Genomic DNA, 17,248 nt, shown 5'->3' on the forward strand with positions numbered 1-17,248 from the left:
AATCAGCCTGTTCCCTGGAAGGTCAGATGCTGAAGCTGAACCTCAAATCCTTTGGCCACCAAATGAGAAGGGAGCACTCCCTGGAGAAAACGCTTGAGAGTCCCTTGGACTGCAAGAAGATCCAATCAGCCAGTCCTAAAGGAAATCAACCCAGACTGTTCCCTGGAAGGTCAGATGCTGAAGCTGAAGCTCAAATCCTTCCGCCACCAAATGAGAAGGGAGCACTCCCTGGAGAAGACTCTTGAGAGTCCCTTGGACTGCAAGAAGATCCAATCAGCCAGTCCTAAAGGAAATCAACCCAGACTGTTCCCTGGAAGGTCAGATGCTGAAGCTGAAGCTCAAATCCTTCCGCCACCAAATGAGAAGGGAGCACTCCCTGGAGAAGACTCTTGAGAGTCCCTTGGACTGCAAGAAGATCCAATCAGCCAGTCCTAAGGGAAATCAACCCAGACTGTTCCCTGGAAGGTCAGATGCTGAAGCTGAAGCTCAGATCCTTTGGCCACCAAATGAGAAGGGAGCACTCCCTGGAGAAGACTCTTGAGAGTCCCTTGGACTGCAAGAAGATCCAATCAGCTAGCCTCCTCCCTGGGGGTGCCAACCTCCCGGCAACGCCGGGAAAGCGAAAAACCTCCAGCCTGTTCCCTGGAAGGTCAGATGCTGAAGCTGAAGCTCAAATCCTTCCGCCACCAAATGAGAAGGGAGCACTCCCTGGAGAAGACTCTTGAGAGTCCCTTGGACTGCAAGAAGATCCAATCAGCCAGTCCTAAAGGAAATCAACCCAGACTGTTCCCTGGAAGGTCAGATGCTGAAGCTGAACCTCAAATCCTTTGGCCACCAAATGAGAAGGGAGCCCTCCCTGGAGAAGACGCTTGAGAGTCCCTTGGACTGCAAGAAGATCCAGTCAGCCAGTCCTAAAGGAAATCAACCCAGACTGTTCCCTGGAAGGTCAGATGCTGAAGCTGAAGCTCAAATCCTTCCACCACCAAATGAGAAGGGAGCACTCCCTGGAGAAGACTCTTGAGAGTCCCTTGGACTGCAAGAAGATCCAATCAGCCAGTCCTAAAGGAAATCAACCCAGACTGTTCCCCGGAAGGTCAGATGCTGAAGTTGAAGCTCAAATACTTTGGCCACCAAATGAGAAGGGAGCACTCCCTGGAGAAGACTCTTGAGAGCCTCTTGGACTGCAAGAAGATCCAATCAGCCAATCCTAAGGGAAATCAACCCAGATTGTTCCCCGGAAGGTCAGATGCTAAAGCTGAAGCTCAGATTCTTTGGCCACCAAATGAGAAGGGAGCCTCCCTGGAGAAGATCCTGAAGCTAGGAAAGACAGAAGGCAAAAGAAGAAGGGGACGGCAAAAGATGAGATGGCTGGACAGCGTTACTGATTTCACGAACATGAATCTGAGCAGACTTCGGAGGATGGCGGAAGACAGGAGGGCCTGGCATGCGTGACTTGGTCCATGGGGTAGCAAAGAGTCGGACTCGACTGTGCAGCTGGACAACAACAAAAAAAGCGACATCTCGGCGTGCACAGAGTACAAAAAAACCCTGGTCAGATAATCTCTTATAAATGTGGGCAGATAATCAAGAATAGTTAATCGTCTCAGGTACTCTCTACCAGGGGTGGCCAAATTTGCTTGGCGGAAGAGCCACATAGAATAAACATCAGATGTTTTTGAGAGCCACAAGCCTGGAAGGAAGATAAATGAAGGCGGGTGAGAGAGAGGGCGAGGTGGAAAGAAAGCAACTTTAACTTTCAATGCCTTCGCCAAGCCTCTGGCTGGCTTCGCTTGGAAAAGTGCTTTAAAGAGGGATATGTGTTTTTCAAACTGGCCAACAGGGCAGCGGGGGCTTCAAGAGCCACACAATATGTGTGAAAGAGCCACGTGCGACTCCCAAGCCTCAGTTTGGCCACCCCTGCTCTGTACAAACCAGGGCATAGAAAAGGACATCCACCATTCGTGGAACGAAGAACAGAGAACCCGCAACAGCTCAATCATTTTGCTGATGCTTTATTGAAGCAACAGTCAAATTAACATTGTAACACCAAGGACAAAGTCTTGCTCCCTTCACACCCAGAGGAAAAAGCATTTACATACCTTTGCAGTGATCCAGAATGAATTCTAAGATGGGAACATTCAAGAAACTGTACATATCCTCAAGGTGACAGTTTTGAATACAAAAACAGAGAATGCCTGTTTGGCTTGTTAGCTGGATTGCTGAAATCGAATTGGGTGGACGTTTGAAGACTACCTTCACTCCCGTATTCATCTAGATATCCTCTGGTAAAGAAGTTAATGACTTACCGGCTGAGCTGTTGTGGATTCTTTGTTCCTCATTCTATGAATGGTGGGTGTCCTTTTCTATGCACTGGTTTGTACAGAGTGCATTGTGGAGTTTGGGGGAAAGGAGAAAAAGCCCTCCTCCCAATTCTCTTCACCCTGTACATAATTTTAGAAACCTGCCCCCAGGAAGAAGAAGATATTGGATTTATATCCCGCCCTCCACTCCGGAGAGTCTCAGAGCGGCTCACAATCTCCTTTACCTTCCCCCCCCACAACAGACACCCTGTGAGGTAGATGAAGACATTGGATTTATATCCTGCCCTCCACCCCGAAGAGTCTCAGAGAGGCTCACAATTTCCTTTACCTTCCTCCCCCACAATAGACACCCTGTGAGGTAGATGAAGATATTGGATTTATATCCCGCCCTCCATTCCGGAGAGTCTCAGAGTGGCTCACAATCTCCTTTACCTTCCCCCCCACAACAGACACCCTGTGAGGTAGATGAAGACATTGGATTTATATCCCGCCCTCCACTCTAAAGAGTCTCAGAGTGGCTCACAATCTCCTTTCCCTTCCTCTCCCACAACAGACGCCCTGTGAGGTGGGTGGGGCTGAGAGAGCTCTCACAGCAGCTGCCCTTTCAAGGACAACCTCTGCCAGAACTATGGCTGACCCAAGGCCATTCCAGCAGGTGCAAGTGAAGGAGCAGGGAATCAAACCTGGTTCTCCCAGATAAGAGTCCGCACACTTAACCACTACACCAAACTGGCTCTCCAGTGTTTCCCATGCGCACAGATCTATGCTCATGTGCCAGGGTCTAATTCAGCAGGAGCTCTTTCGCATATTAGGCCGTGCACCCCTGATGTAACCAATCCTCCAAGAGTTTGCAAAAAAGAGCCTTTTAAGCTCTTGGAGGATTGGCTACATCAGGGGGGAAGCTTAATATGCAAAGGAGCCCCTGCTAGAATTCCAAGCTCTTGGAGGATTGGCTACATCAGGGGGTGTGGCCTAATATGCAAAGGAGCCCCTGCTAGAATTCCAAGCTCTTGGAGGATTGGCTACATCAGGGGTGTGTGGCCTAATAGGCAAAGGAGCCCCTGCTAGAATTCCAAGCTCTTGGAGGATTGGCTACATCAGGGGTGTGGCCTAATATGCAAAGGAGCCCCTGCTAGAATTCCAAGCTCTTGGAGGATTGGCTACATCAGGGGGTGTGGCCTAATATGCAAAGGAGCCCCTGCTAGAATTCCAAGCTCTTGGAGGATTGGCTACATCAGGGGTGTCCTGATACGTCTGCAGGCACCTTGGGTGTATGTATACCCATAAAATTGCACGTGTGCACACAAACACGGCTGCACATATGTGCCCACCCGCATTCCGACAAGCGGATAGAGTCAGGAGGGCAGCCATGGTGGTCTGAAGCAATGCAGCAAAATTTGAGCCCGGCGACACCTTTAAGACCAGCAGATAAGCCAGAATGAAACGTCGTTGGTCTGAAAGGTGCCACAGGACTCAAAACTTTGCTATTCTGACAAGGAAACGCACAGCGTAGTACAAAAAGGCACGCCTGTCACTCAGCCAGTGTGGTGTCACAGCTTGAGGATTAGGCTTTAGACAACCGGCAGGGTCCGAGTTCAAATTCCCCATCTGTCACTGAGGAAACCTTGGGCCAATAATTACAGCTCCGTCAAAATGGAGTTGTTGGGAAGGGAAATCCAACTGTGCACACTGCTTTAAGCTTCAAAGAGGAAGGGTAATAAATGCAGGGAGGGAGCAGGTTCCAGCGCTTCCACTAGGCAACCTAGACAACTGCCTAGGGCGCTGGCCTTCTGTTGGGTGCCGAATTGGGCACCCCTTCCCCCATGTGACTTAGTGGTGTTATCAGTGCAGGGAGGGGCACCAGAAGCTAGGCTTTGCCTAGGGTGCCAGACAATCTACAGCCAGTCCTGTGTGTGTGTCCAGTTGCCAGCCCTCAGGTAGGGCCTGGGGACCTCCTGGAATTACAACTAATTCTCCAGACAATGGAGTTCAGTTCCCCTGGAGAAAGCGGAGGCTTTGGTGGGAGGAGTCTATGGCAATAGAGCTCCCCCTCCCCTTCCCAAACTCTGCCCTATGCAAGCTCCACCCTCAAATCTCCGGGAATTTCTCAACCTAGAGTTGGTAGGGGTGGAATTATAGCATATTAGGCCACGCCCCCCGATATAGCCAATCCTCCTGGAGCTTACAAGGCTCTTAGAACAGGGCCTACTGTAAGCTCCAGGAGGATTGGCTACATCAGGAGGTGTGGCCTAATATGCAAAAGAACAGCTAGAATTCCACCCGAGAGTTGGCAACTGTAGCGCCATCCATAGAGGCACGCCAACACAGGTGTGCATCTGACTGCTCGCATGCGAAGAGACAGAGGCTACAATTCCACACAGATGGTATCTTTAATCCTGACGACCCATCAAGTTTAATAAGACCCCTCTCGGAGTCAAAACCGCGGTCCAGACTTCTTCCCCAGCTCCTCAGGGGAGAGGGAAACAGGGAAGGTGTGTAAAGAAGGTCTTTTCTTGGAGGAACACAACGTGGAATGGGCGCTTGCTGCCCAGAGGGGAATTCAAAGTCCACTGGGTCCTCGCTGAAATGCCGTAGAGCTCTGAAATGGAGGAGAAAAGGTAGAAGCAGAGAAGAGAAGCCAAGATTCTGCCGCAGGGTATGAGGGTTAGGAGATGTCCATAGGGCACGGCAGTGGCTTTGGGGGTGTAGCTTTCCTCAGCAGGGGGGTACCGATTTTCTCAGCCGAGATCTGGGTCTGTAAGAGCAAAAAAAAGCATAACTAGACTTTATGGCTTCAAGGAGACAGGCTCAGGCAGCCCAGCAAGGCATCAGGTGTTTTGGGGGGGGGAGGGTCATAGAATTGCAGTGTCGGAAGGGACCATAGAGGTCATCTAGTCCAACCCTCTGCTCAATGCAGGCTCAGCTTAGAGCAGGGGTGTCAAACATGTGGCCCAAAGGCCGAATCAGGCCCCCCGAGCAACTAGCTGTCATCTGCTTCCTTCTCTCTCTCTCGCTTCCTTCTGTATCACGGTTTGCTTTGCTAGGCTTGCTCAATCGCACAGGAGCTACAAAGCCTCTGTTTTCTCCATTGGCTGAGCAGCACACGAAGCAACTTACGTACAAAAAAGCCATTTCGTGTTTTCCCCTGGGTCTTAGGCTCAAAGCACGGACCAACGAGATTTCTGCAATGAATGTCAATAAATCAAAAGTCTGTTTGCAACGTACACCCACACCTGAACAACAGCACACTCAAGATTGCTACAACGCAGACGTTGTCTCCAGATTTTGATGCAACAATTCAGAGCAAGTGTTGTCAGTTATCAGAAACAATGAAAGAAACAATATATATTCCAAGAGTGTGACTCTTTTAAGCATATTTTAAGTTGTACAAAAAAATCTTCCAGTTTTGTTGGTCTGCGTCCTCTATAAAGTTTGTATCTCCACTACCTTGGTATTATATTTTGTGGCCTGGCCTGAAAATGTCTCATTTATGGCAGATCCGGCCCTCATAACAAATGAGTTTGACACCCCAGGCCTAGAGCATCTCTGGCAAGTGTTCGTCAAGCTGCCGCTTCAAGACTGCCGGCAAGCGGGAGCCCTTCGGAGCCGATTCCACTGTTGACCAACTCTTATCATTAAAAAGTTTTTTTCTTAATATCCAGCTGGTCTCTTCCTACAAGGTAGCCTTGTGGCGCAGAGCGGGAAAGCTGCTGTACTGCGGTCGGAGCCCTCTGCTCACAACCTGAGTTCGATCCCGGCGGAAGCTGGGTTCAAGTCGCCAGCTCCAGGTTGACTCAGCCTTCCATCCTTCCGAGGTCAGTAAAATGAGTCCCCAGCTTGCCGGGGGGGAAGCGTAGATGACTGGGGAAGGCAATGGCAAGGAAAGGAAAGGTCCCCTGTGCAAGGACCAGTTGTTTCCGACTCTGGGGTGACGTTGCTTTCACAACGTTTTCATGGCAGACTTTTTTGCAGGGCGGTTTGCCATTGCCTTCCCCAGTCCTCTACACTTTCCCCCCAGCAAGCTGGGGACTCATTTTACCGCCCTCGGAAGGATGGAAGGCTGAGTCAACCCAGAGCCGGCTACCTGAACCAGCTTCCGCAAGAATCGAATTCAGGTCATGAGCAGAGAGTTCAGACCACAGTACTGTAGTACTGCTGCTTTACCACTCTGCGCCACGGGGCCGCTAGGCAATGGCAAACCACCCTGTAAAAAGTCTGCCGTGTGAAAACATTGTGAAAGCAACGTCACCCCAGAGTTGGAAACGACTGGTGCTTGCACAGGGGGCGACCTTTACCTTTTATCTTCCTACCCTTAATTTAAACCCATTTATGAGTCCTCTCCTCTGCTGCCCCTAGGAACAGCTCCCTGCCCTCCTCTAAGGCACAGCCCTTCAGATACTGAAAGAGAGCAGCCCCCAAAAGGCAAGTATTCTGACCTGGACGACCCAGACTCGTCCTACGCCCCATCAGATCACAGACGCTAAGCAGGGCGGACTCCGGTTCGCAGGGCTTTTTTTGTTGGAAAAGGCCAGCAGGGACTCATTTGCATATTAGGCCACAGTAGACTTCCCAATCCCCAGGTCCCAGTGGGGGACCCCCCGTTTTTACAGGCTTCTCCCTGCCCCCAGTTACCTGGCCGGCGGGGGAAGCCCCACCCCCCACAGCCACCATGTAGTTTTAGAGCTCCTGCAGCTCCGTTTTTAAAATATGTGCCTTTAAGGCTGAGCAGGAAGCAGGAAACAGGAAGGGCTTCGGAGAACGGCCCCTCTCTTTGTTTTGCTTTCGTTTTCAAATTAAGTAAAGTTCTGCAGGAACAAGACCCAGTAAGTATTTGTGTGTGAGAGAGAGGGAGGGGGCAGGGGATTCCCTTGTTTGGAGGCCCTCCTCCGCTTTAGAAAGCGTGGGTGGGGAGAGAAATGTCTACTGGGCACTCTATTATTCCCTATGGAGAACGATTCCCATAGGGTATAATGGGGAATTGATCCGTGGGTATTGGGGGCTCTGGGGGGTCTATGTTTTGAGGTAGAGGCACCAAATTTTCAGTACAGCATCTAGTGCCTCTCCCCAAAATACCCCCCAAGTTTCAAAACGATTGGACCAGGGGGTCCAATTCGATGAGCCCCAAAAGATGGTGCCCCTATCCTTCATTATTTCCTATGGAAGGAAGGAATTGAAAAGGTGTGCGGTCCCTTGAAATGTGATGGCCAGAATTCCCTTGGAGTTCAGTTATGCTTGTCACACCCTTGTTCCTGGCTCCGCCCCCAATGTCTCCTGGCTCCACCTCCAAAGTCTCCTGGCTCCACCCCCAAAGTCCCAGGTATTTCTTGAATTGGACTTCGCAACCCTAGGCCAGACCTGATGTCACCATTGTTTCACACAGGGCTTTTTCGTCGAAAAACCCCAGCAGGGACTCATTTGCATATTAGGCCCCACCCTCTGATAAGTGGCCTCATGGCGCAGAGTGGTAAAGCAGCAGTACTGCAGTACCGTGATCTGAACTCTCTGCTCATGACCTGAGTTAGATTCCGGCGGAAGCTGGATTTCAGGTAGCCGGCCCAAGATTGACTCAGCCTTCCGAGGTCAGTCAAAGGAGTACCCAGCTTGCTGGGGGAGGGGAAGTGTAAAAGACTGGGGAAGGCAGTGGCAAACCACCCCGTAAAAAGCCTGCCGTGAAAACGTTGTGAAAAGCAACATCGCCCCAGAGTCGGAAGCGACTGGTGCTTGCACAGGGGACCTTTCCTTCCTTTCCTCTGATACCAAGCCAGCCGGAACTGCGTCCCTGTGCATTCCCGCTCCAAAAAAACCCCTGCCGGTTAGTATGTGGATGGAAGACCAGACCAACAAGGAAGTCCCGGGTTGTATGCAGAGGTGGGCAGCAGCAACCCACCTCTGAATGGGCCTTGCCTTAAAAACCTCAAGGGGTCCTCATAAGTCAGCTTTCCACACACACACACCCCAAAAGGGCACCATCTAGATTTTGTGCTTCAAGACCAGGCTTCATTGTTATGTTAGTTAACTTTGGGCAGGCCTTGATTTCAGCAGGAGCTTTCTGAGGGTTCTCCCTCCTCCTCCTCCTCCTCCTCCCCACCAACCTTGTCCGTTGAATAGTAGGTGCAGCTGCATAACAATCCCTGGATTAGGAGAGTGGGCAGCCAGCCAGCCACCAGGGGCTTTGCCACACCCCCAGCAGCCCTCATAACCCCCCGGAGAAGTCCGCGCCACTCTTTCTCCATTTCTTATGTGATTTTGGGCGGCTTGCTGGCCTTTTGACTGGGAGGGCAGCCCAGGAGAGCCCCAGGCAAGCGAGGCCTGCTCAGGCTGGCTGGATCTCTCGCCAGCCCGAGCAGGCCTCGCTTGCCCAGGGCTCTCCTTTCTTGCGTCGGGTTGCTTTTGGCTGGGAGGGGGTGCGACATATGCTAATGAGTTATGCTAATGAGCTCCACCACCTATTTTTCTACAAAATGACCCCTGACTTTGGGAGATGCCACCCCCACCCTAGCTGGACTCACCCTGCTCCGATCCCATTTCTGCCCTGTAGGTTTTGTAGGCGTCGAAACAGAAAACAGCTACGAGGATCAGGCTGAAGACCTGGGGGAAGGAAACAATAATGTGGTATATGCTTTCAGCTGCACGGACGTTATATGCGCAAATGTGGAAACAAGATAAAATACCAGAAATGTGGGAATGGACTTTGAAAGTTATGCATTGGAGTGAAATGGACAAACTTACAAGAATCTTAAAAGAACAAGACTTAGAGAAATTTAAAAACGAATGGGGAAAGTTTCAAAAATACATTGAAAAACAATGGAAATTTAAAGGACATTTGGTGATCTTTGACAATGGGTAATGTTTAAAGAAACGATATAAGGACCAGAGTTTTAAAAATATGATTGTTGGATTATAACTTTTTCATTTTTTCTTTCCCTTAATGACTAAGAAGAACTAATATGAGGATGGACTATAATTATATTTGCTGGGTTTTTTGGAGAACGATTCTTTTAATAGATTTAAGTTTATTACCTTTTAACGATTCTTTTAATAGATTTAAGTTTATTACCTTTATTATAACAAGTTAGGTTAAATAGCAATACGGAGATACTTGTCAAGGGGGTATGCACCGCGGGAAGTCACAAAAAGGGGGGGTGGGTGGAGAAAAGGTTATAGATGTGTACTAACATTTAAGGACAAATGATGACATGTCATTACAATATATTACATTATAATAAATTGTTTTAAACAAGGCCTGGGGGAAGGACAAAGATCGTGAAAGGCACAAAGCAAGGAGACAGTCCGCACTTCCCAACTGGCCCATGTATGGAAGGGAGTCCTAGTCTTGGCTGAATCTTTCCCAGTAATTGAGTGCCACCAAGAAACCGGGAGTCAGGATATCATGTGCATCGATTTCAAAAGATGCAGCTTGTCTTTTCAGCAAGACAACAGAACTGCAGATCCCCAAACTGGCAAGTCTTCTTCCACTTGCAAGAGTTTCCAATGGGTTCCAGCTGCCTTTCTAGATTCTCTGATTCCAAAAAAGGGGAGGAGCTTTCCAAGGGGGTAGGGCCCAGAAGGGAACTTCTATAGGGAAAGCTGGTGGTCACTCACGAAGGCAGAGACAGCAGACCCCTCATGACTGGCAGCGATCACCGCAAAGGCCACCACGACGAAGACAATCGCAGCGCTGACGCAGCGAAGGAAGTCCTGTGTGGGGAGAGAGAACAGTCCCTGAGGTCTGAAGCGTGGAGGAAGGGGGCCACTACCGAAAAGCCGCCGGGTCTTCTTAACGCCCCAGTTGCCAAATTCAGGACATGGTGTGTTATTTATTCACTCACTTCCTTTACACCCTCATCTTTCTCCCCAGTGGGGATCCAACGGGGCTTACATCATTCTCCTCTCCTCCATTCAACAGTCACAACCACCCTGTGAGGTAGGTTAGGCTAAGACAGGGATGGTCAAAGTGTGGCTCTTCCACACATATTGCGTGGCTCTTGAAGCCCCCACTGCCTAGCTTGGAGAAGGCATTTCTCTCTTTAAATCACTTCTCCAAGCCAAGAAGAAGATATTGGATTTCTATCCCGCCCTCCACTCCGAAGTGTCTCAGAGCGGCTCACAATCTCCTTTACCTTCCTCCCCCACAACAGACACCCAGCTGGTGGCTTAGAGAATGCATTTAAAGTTAAAGTTGCTTTCTTTCCACCTCTCTCCCCCTCCATCACCTACCTACCTACCTTCCTTCCTTCCATCCTGCAGCTCTCAAACATCTGACGCTTAGTCTATGTGGCTCTTATGTTAAGCAAGTTTGGCCACCCCAGGACTAAGATAGGGTTGCCAAGTCCAATTTAAGAAATATCTGGGGACTTTGGGGGTGGAGCCAGGAGACATTAGGGGTGGAGCCAAGATCAAGGCTGTGACAAGCATCACTGAACTCCAAGGGAGTTCTGGCCATCACATTGAAAGGGACGGCACACCTTTTCAATGCCTTCCTTCCATAGGAAATCATGAAGAATAGGGACACCTTCTTTTGGGGCTCATAGAATTGGACTCCCTGATCCAATCGTTTTGAAACTTGGGGGATATTTTGGGGAGAGGCACCAGATTCTGTACTGAAAATTTGGTGCCTCTACCTGAACAAACAGCCCCCCCCCCAGAGCCCCAGATACCGGCGGATCAATTCTCCATTATTTTCTATGGGAATAAATCTCCATAGGGAATAATAGAGTTCCCAGCAGACATTTCCTCCCCTCCCCTCCCCCCGCTTTCTGACGACCCTGAAACGGGGGGAGGGCCTCCAAACTGGGGGAATCCCCTGCCTCCACCTGGGAATTGGCAACCCTAGACTAAGAGGATGTGATTACCCCAAGGTTACCCAGCAAGTTTTCAGGGCAAAGGGGGGAGGGATTCGAATCTGGTTCTCCCAGATGCTAAACGGACACCCTAACGCCCACAGCACACTGGCTAGCTGAAATGGGTACAGACAGCGATTGCGCTTTAGCACCAAAGGCAGACTTATTTCCGCAGGACGCACTCCAAGGCGCTTGAGTGCAGCCCAGTCGACGCCACTCCTTTTCCAAGGACAACCACCGGTGTAATTGACAACTGCCAAGATGGCTGGAAGAGGGAAGAGTCACCCACCAGGCAGGGCCAGTTGACGCGGGTCAGGTGCTCGTAGTAGTGCGTCGCTCGCAGCACCAGGAACGCCAGCGTCACCAACACTTCCAGGAGGGCGGCACCCATGTAGGCCGAAATGGACGCCGTCAGCAGCAGGAACACCAGGAAACAGAGGCCCTGGGGAGAGGGGGGAGGCAACAAAGAAGGGGTGAGCAGAACAGGATTGGGTGGGTGGGAAGCTGCTCTCCGAGGGTTGCCAATCCCCAGGTGGCACAACCAAAAATTGCAAGCTAGTGACCAATTTACTAAGAAGTATACAGAAATCAGTCCAAAACGTGTATATTCAAGTCCCAAAGTAGTGTGGTGACAAACCAATCGATTAAGTACCAGTTTGGTGTAGTGGTTAAGTGTGCGGACTCTTATCTAGGAGAACCGGGTTTGATTCCCCACTCCTCCACTTGCACCTGCTGGCATGGCCTTGGGTCAGCCATAGCTCTGGCAGAGGTTGTCCTGGAAAGGGCAGCTGCTGTGAGAGCCCTCTCCAGCCCCACCCACCTCACAGGGTGTCTGTTGGGGGGGAGGAAGGTAAAGGAGATTGTGAGCTGCTCTGAGACTCTTCGGAGTGGAGGGCAGGATATAAATGCAATATCATCTTCTTCTTCCTCCACTTGCACCTGCTAGCATGGCCTTCGGTCAGCCATAACTCTGATAGAGGTTGTCCTTGAAAGGGCAACTGCTGTGAGAGCCCTCTCCAGCCCCACCCACCTCACAGGGTGTCTGTTGTGGGGGAGGAAGGTAAAGGAGATTGTGAGCCGCTCTGAGACTCTTTGGAGTGGAGGGCAGGATATAAATCCAATATCTTCTTCATCTTCTTCTTTCCAGTCTTCATCAGACCTGGGACCAATATTGATTCAATTATATAGATTCTTTACACAATTTTCAAAAGAGAGGGACGCAGAGCGTCTCCAGCAGCAATTTCACATTGGCTACAGCTCGGTATGTGGCTTCTTGCGACCGATGTGAAATTGCTGTTGGAGACGCTCTGCGTCCCCTTTTTTAAAAATTATGCAAAGAATCTATATAATCGAATCGATATTGGTCCCAGGTCTGATGAAGACTGGAAAGAAACAAGTACTTAATCGATCGGCTTGTCACCACACTACTTTGGGACTTGAATGTACATGTTTCGGACATTTGGACTGATTTCTATATACTTCTTAGTAAATTGGTCACTTGCTTGCATTTTTGGTTGTGTTATCCATTATAGTGACCTCTCTCGGATTGTATTCAATTCTCAGGGGGCAGCAGGGGATCCCCTAGTTTGTTGGCCCTCCCCCCACTTCAGGGTCATCAGAAAGCGGGAGGGGGGGAGGAAGCAAATGTCTGCTGGGCACGCCATTATTCCCTATGGAGACTGATTCCCATAGGGCAGGGGTGGCCAAATTGTAGCTTGGGAGCCACATGTGGCTCTTTCACACATATTGTGTGGCTCTCAAAGCCCCCACTGCCCTATCGGCTGGCTTGGAGAAGACATTTCTCTCTTTAAATCACTGCTCCAAAGCAAGCAAGCCAGCCTGCAAGTTAGAGAATGCGTTTTTTAAGTTAAAGTTGCTTTCTTTCCATCTCTCCCTCCTGCCCCATCGATCTGCCTTCCTTCCTCTCTCCATCCTCCCCTCCCTTCCTGTCTTGAAACAGCTCTCAAACATCTGATGCTCATGTCTTGCGGCTCTCAAACATCTGACGTTTCATTCTTACGGTTATGCAAGTTTGGCCAAACCTGCCGTAGAGCATCATGGAGAATTGATCCATGGATATCTGGGCTCTTGGGGAGCTGTTTTTTGAGGTAGAGGCCCCAAATTTGCAGCAGCGCATTCAGTGCCTCTCCTCAAAACACCCTCCAAGTTTAAAAAAGAGCAGACCAGGGGGCCCAATTCTATGAAACCCCCAAAGAAAGTGTCCCTATCGTCCATTAGGGCTTGCAAAATCGTCCTTTCCCAGCTGGCATATTAAGATGGAACCGTCGCATCAATAAGCTATGTTTACATGTACATTAAGAATGTAGCACCATTAAGTTATACTGTGATTTAAATTTTAATCTAATCGCTGTTTTTAGGAAATGTATTTTAATGATTATTGTTGTATTTATTGTTATATCATGGTGTGACCCACCATGTCCTGTAAGCCGCCCTGAGCCTGCTTCGGCGGGGAGGGCGGGGTATAAATAAAAATGTGTTATTATTATTATTATCATCATCATTTCCAACGGAGGGAAGGCATTTAAAAGGTGTGTGGGTCCCTTTAAATGCGGCGGCCAGAACTCCCTTTGGAGTTCAATTCTGCTCGTCACAACCTTGCTCCTGGCTCCGCCCCCAATGTCTCCTGGCTCCACCCCCTGAAGTCCGCAGATATTTCTTGAATTCGGCCTGGGAACCCTATGCTCTCCTGTCAGTGTCCTCCTATCAACAGAGACTCTGAAGAGAAAGGCCCTTTTCCAGTGACCCAAATTCCCCTGGAGGCAAATGTGGAATTCTGACACAGCACAGTGGGCGCTGCCGCAAAATGGCTGCCACAAGAAACTAAAAACCCTCACCTGGCCACACCCAGGGCTTCTTTTGTAGCAGAAACTCCTTTGCATATTAGGCCACACACCCCTGATGTAGCCAATCCACCAAGAGCTTACAGCAGGCCGTGTACTAAGAGCCCTGGAAGCTCTTGGAGGATTGGCTACATCAGGGGGGTGCGGCCTAATATGCTTGACAGGAAGTCCTTCTTCACCCAAAGGGTGATTAACATGTGGAATTCACTGCCACAGGAGGTGGTGGCGGCTACAAGCATCGCCAGCTTTAAGAGGAGATTGGATAAAAATATGGAGCAGAGGTCCATCAGTGGCTATTAGCCACAGTATATATATATATATGTATGCGTGTGTGTGTGAGTGTGTGTATATATCTATATACACACACACATATATTGGCCACTGTGTGACACAGAGTGTTGGACTGGATGGGCCATTGGCCAGATCCATCATGGCTTCTCTTATGTTCTTATGAATCTACCACCCACCAGTTTTGTAGGGCGACTCCAAGTTCCAATATCCCGGGAGAGAGAGAAAACTTTTCTTCTCTTTCTGCATCACGATTTAACTTTGTGAATCCTGGCTTGTTACTCCTGAGTTGCCCTGTTTTTCTAAACAAAAAGGCTGCGGCAGCTTTTGCAGCTCTTCCTTGGACTGGCGTTCCCAGCCGCTGTTCAGTCTTTTCCCAAATTAAAGATTTTGGGTCACTGATGCGGAATTCTTTCCCCCCTGGCTGCATGTACAGACGCACGAACACACCACTTCTTTGGACTCCATTTCCGATGGTGCAATGAGTTTATTGAAAGCATTTATTCACCGCCTTTCTACCTACAGGAAACTCAAGGGCAGGTCTGCAACGCAAACACAGGAAAATACTTAAAAGAATGGTGACCAATTGGTGATCACCTTCCACCAAGGCAAATAAAGCCAGACGAACACTTCCATACTGCATGCGAGGAATCCCATTTCTTTGCTGGAAAAGGGAGTCAAAATCTCCAACCTTTGCCTGCACCGTTCTAGGCAAGGCATCTCTGGATGGTTTTGAACAGCAACCCACCACCTGCTGTTTTCCCCTCCCTCGTTTCCTTCATTTTGGAAGAAAGTTCCTGACTTTCCACCAGTGCTTGGGTTGCCAACTTTGTCTTGGGAAAGTCCGGGCCGTTTGCAGCTCTAAAAGGTGAAGGTGCAAGCACCGGTCATTTTCAACTCTGGAGTGACATTGCTTTCACAACATTTTCACGGCAGACTTTTCACGGGGTGGTTTGCCATTGCCTTCCCCAGTCATCTACGCTTTCCCCCCAGCAAGCTGGGTACTCATTTTACGGACCTCGGAAAGATGGCAGGCTGAGTCAACCTGGAGCCGGCTACCGGAACCAGCTTCCGCTGGGATCGAACTCAGGTCGTGAGCAGAGGGCTCCGACTGCAGCACTGCAGCTTTACCACTCTGCGCCACTAGTAAGTGAAATTTGGGGAGGGAGAAACCTCAGTGGGTTATAGTACCACCGAGCCCCCCCCCCTCCCAAAGAAGCCATTTTCTCCAAGGGAACTGAGTTCAAAGTTCAGTTGGGTTCCCGGATCCCCCTGGCCATGGGTGTGTGTGTGTGGGGGGGGTAGAGTTGTCGGATCCAAGTTTGGAAACTTCTAGAGATTTGGGGACAGAACCCGCGGAAGGCGGGGTCTTTGGTGGGGTACAATACCCGAGAGCCCACCCACCAAAGCCTCCATTTTCTCCAGGGGGAGTGATCTCTGTCTGGAGATCAGCTATGACCAATGTGCCGCAGAGCCTTGTGAGCCAAAATTTGTGAGCTAGTGGCACAAAAGTTGTGAGTGGCTGCATAAATTAGTGTGCTCTGGGGTCATCCTTCCTGAGCTAAGACAGAAACGTGTGAGCCGGAGGCTAAAAATCTGTGAGCTAGCTCACTAGAGGGAACACTGGCTATGACTGGGGGGGCGGGGGCCCATGGAGGTTACCAACCATTAAGACCAACCAATTTTTATCTAGAGCGTAAACTTCCGTGCGCTCTTAAGCACACTTCATCAGACGAGGAATCCAGCACAGATCGCTGTGCTGGATTCCTCGTCTGATGAAGTGTGCTAACAGAGCACACAAAAGCATATGTTCTAAATAAAAACCGGTTGGTCTTAAAGGTGACACTTGAATCCTGCTTTGTTCAGCTGCTTCAGACCAACACGGCTGCCGGCTCGGATCCGTTACCAACCATAGTAACTGCAGTCACCCCCACCACCACCAAAAAAAAGCCCCAGCCCTGGAGTCTTGGGACTGGCCCTTTCAAGCCCCCCCCAGCCCAGGTGGATCCCAACTCCCGGCAGGAGGAAGGCAGGGGAGGAGCTGGAGGGGAAAGAAAGGGGGGTGGAGTGGGGTGGGGGAATCGCCTGATGGAAAATCTAGCAGGGAAAGGGAAAGGAGGACTGAGTGGAGGAAATGGGGAGGGAGTGGAGAGATGTGGGAGTCAGGGAAGGTGCGGGGAGGGGGTGTCTTTTACCAGCTCGGCCTCCATCAGCACCCCCTTGGGGGAGCGCAGGAAGTCCTTGTCCAGGGAGAAGCCCGGCAGCCCCCCAGCCGCCTCGTCCTGCTCCCCCATGGCTCGCTCTGGGCAGATGTGTGGGGGGGAGTCTGCTTTGCAATTCCCCCCCCCCCTTGCTGCTGTTGCTGGCACTGGGCCGGATTTCCACGCCCGGGCCCGGGGCGGGCGAGAGAAGATCGCGGAGAGGGAAAGGGGTGGAAGAAAGGGAAAGTGGCCGGGGGTGGAGGTGGGGGTGGGGAGAGATGAAAGCAGCGCTTGGCCGGCCAAAGGGGGGTTCGAGCCCCGGGGGGGCTGCTTTCTTTGTGCCCCCCCACCGACCCTTTTGCACCGCGGACAATGCAGGGCTTGTCCGGCAGGGCCAGGAGCGGCCAGCCCCGGAGAACAAGCCGCCGATTGTCCGGCCCCCGACCGGCCCCAGTGAATGGCCGCATTCTCGGGCCACGCCGAAGCGGGGGAGGCAAGGACAGGGGACGGTTCCCCGACCGGGCGGCAGGAGGCGCTCGAGAGCTGGGGAAAAAGAGAAGCGCCCGACGGGGCGGACTTGTCGCTTTCGCTCGCCAGGGGGCGCGCCGGGAAAGGAGAATCTCACGCCTGTTTGCATTTCGGAGAAAGGCTTTTTATTGAACGTCGGTGGGGAGAACAGAACGCAGAACACGGCGGAATCCGCTCTATAACAGGATTCTTGACATTGCAGACAGCCA

The 17,248-nt window shown here is 50.7% G+C and overlaps 1 protein-coding gene across 1 annotated transcript; it reads right to left on the minus strand.

The window, feature by feature from the left end:
- Positions 1-5,044: 5,044 nt before the first annotated feature.
- Positions 5,045-16,614, minus strand: CMTM5 (CKLF like MARVEL transmembrane domain containing 5). The gene is made up of 5 exons (XM_060255401.1): positions 16,506-16,614; positions 11,451-11,603; positions 9,924-10,019; positions 8,831-8,909; positions 5,045-5,076 (listed from the first exon to the last, which is right to left on the minus strand). The coding sequence occupies exons 1-5, from the start codon at positions 16,602-16,604 to the stop codon at positions 5,060-5,062; spliced, it is 444 nt and encodes a 147-aa protein (XP_060111384.1). The 5' UTR covers positions 16,605-16,614; the 3' UTR covers positions 5,045-5,059.
- Positions 16,615-17,248: the final 634 nt, after the last annotated feature.

This window comes from Heteronotia binoei, chromosome 15 (genome assembly GCF_032191835.1).
Source record: "Heteronotia binoei isolate CCM8104 ecotype False Entrance Well chromosome 15, APGP_CSIRO_Hbin_v1, whole genome shotgun sequence".
In the NCBI taxonomy this organism is placed as follows: domain Eukaryota; kingdom Metazoa; phylum Chordata; class Lepidosauria; order Squamata; family Gekkonidae; genus Heteronotia; species Heteronotia binoei.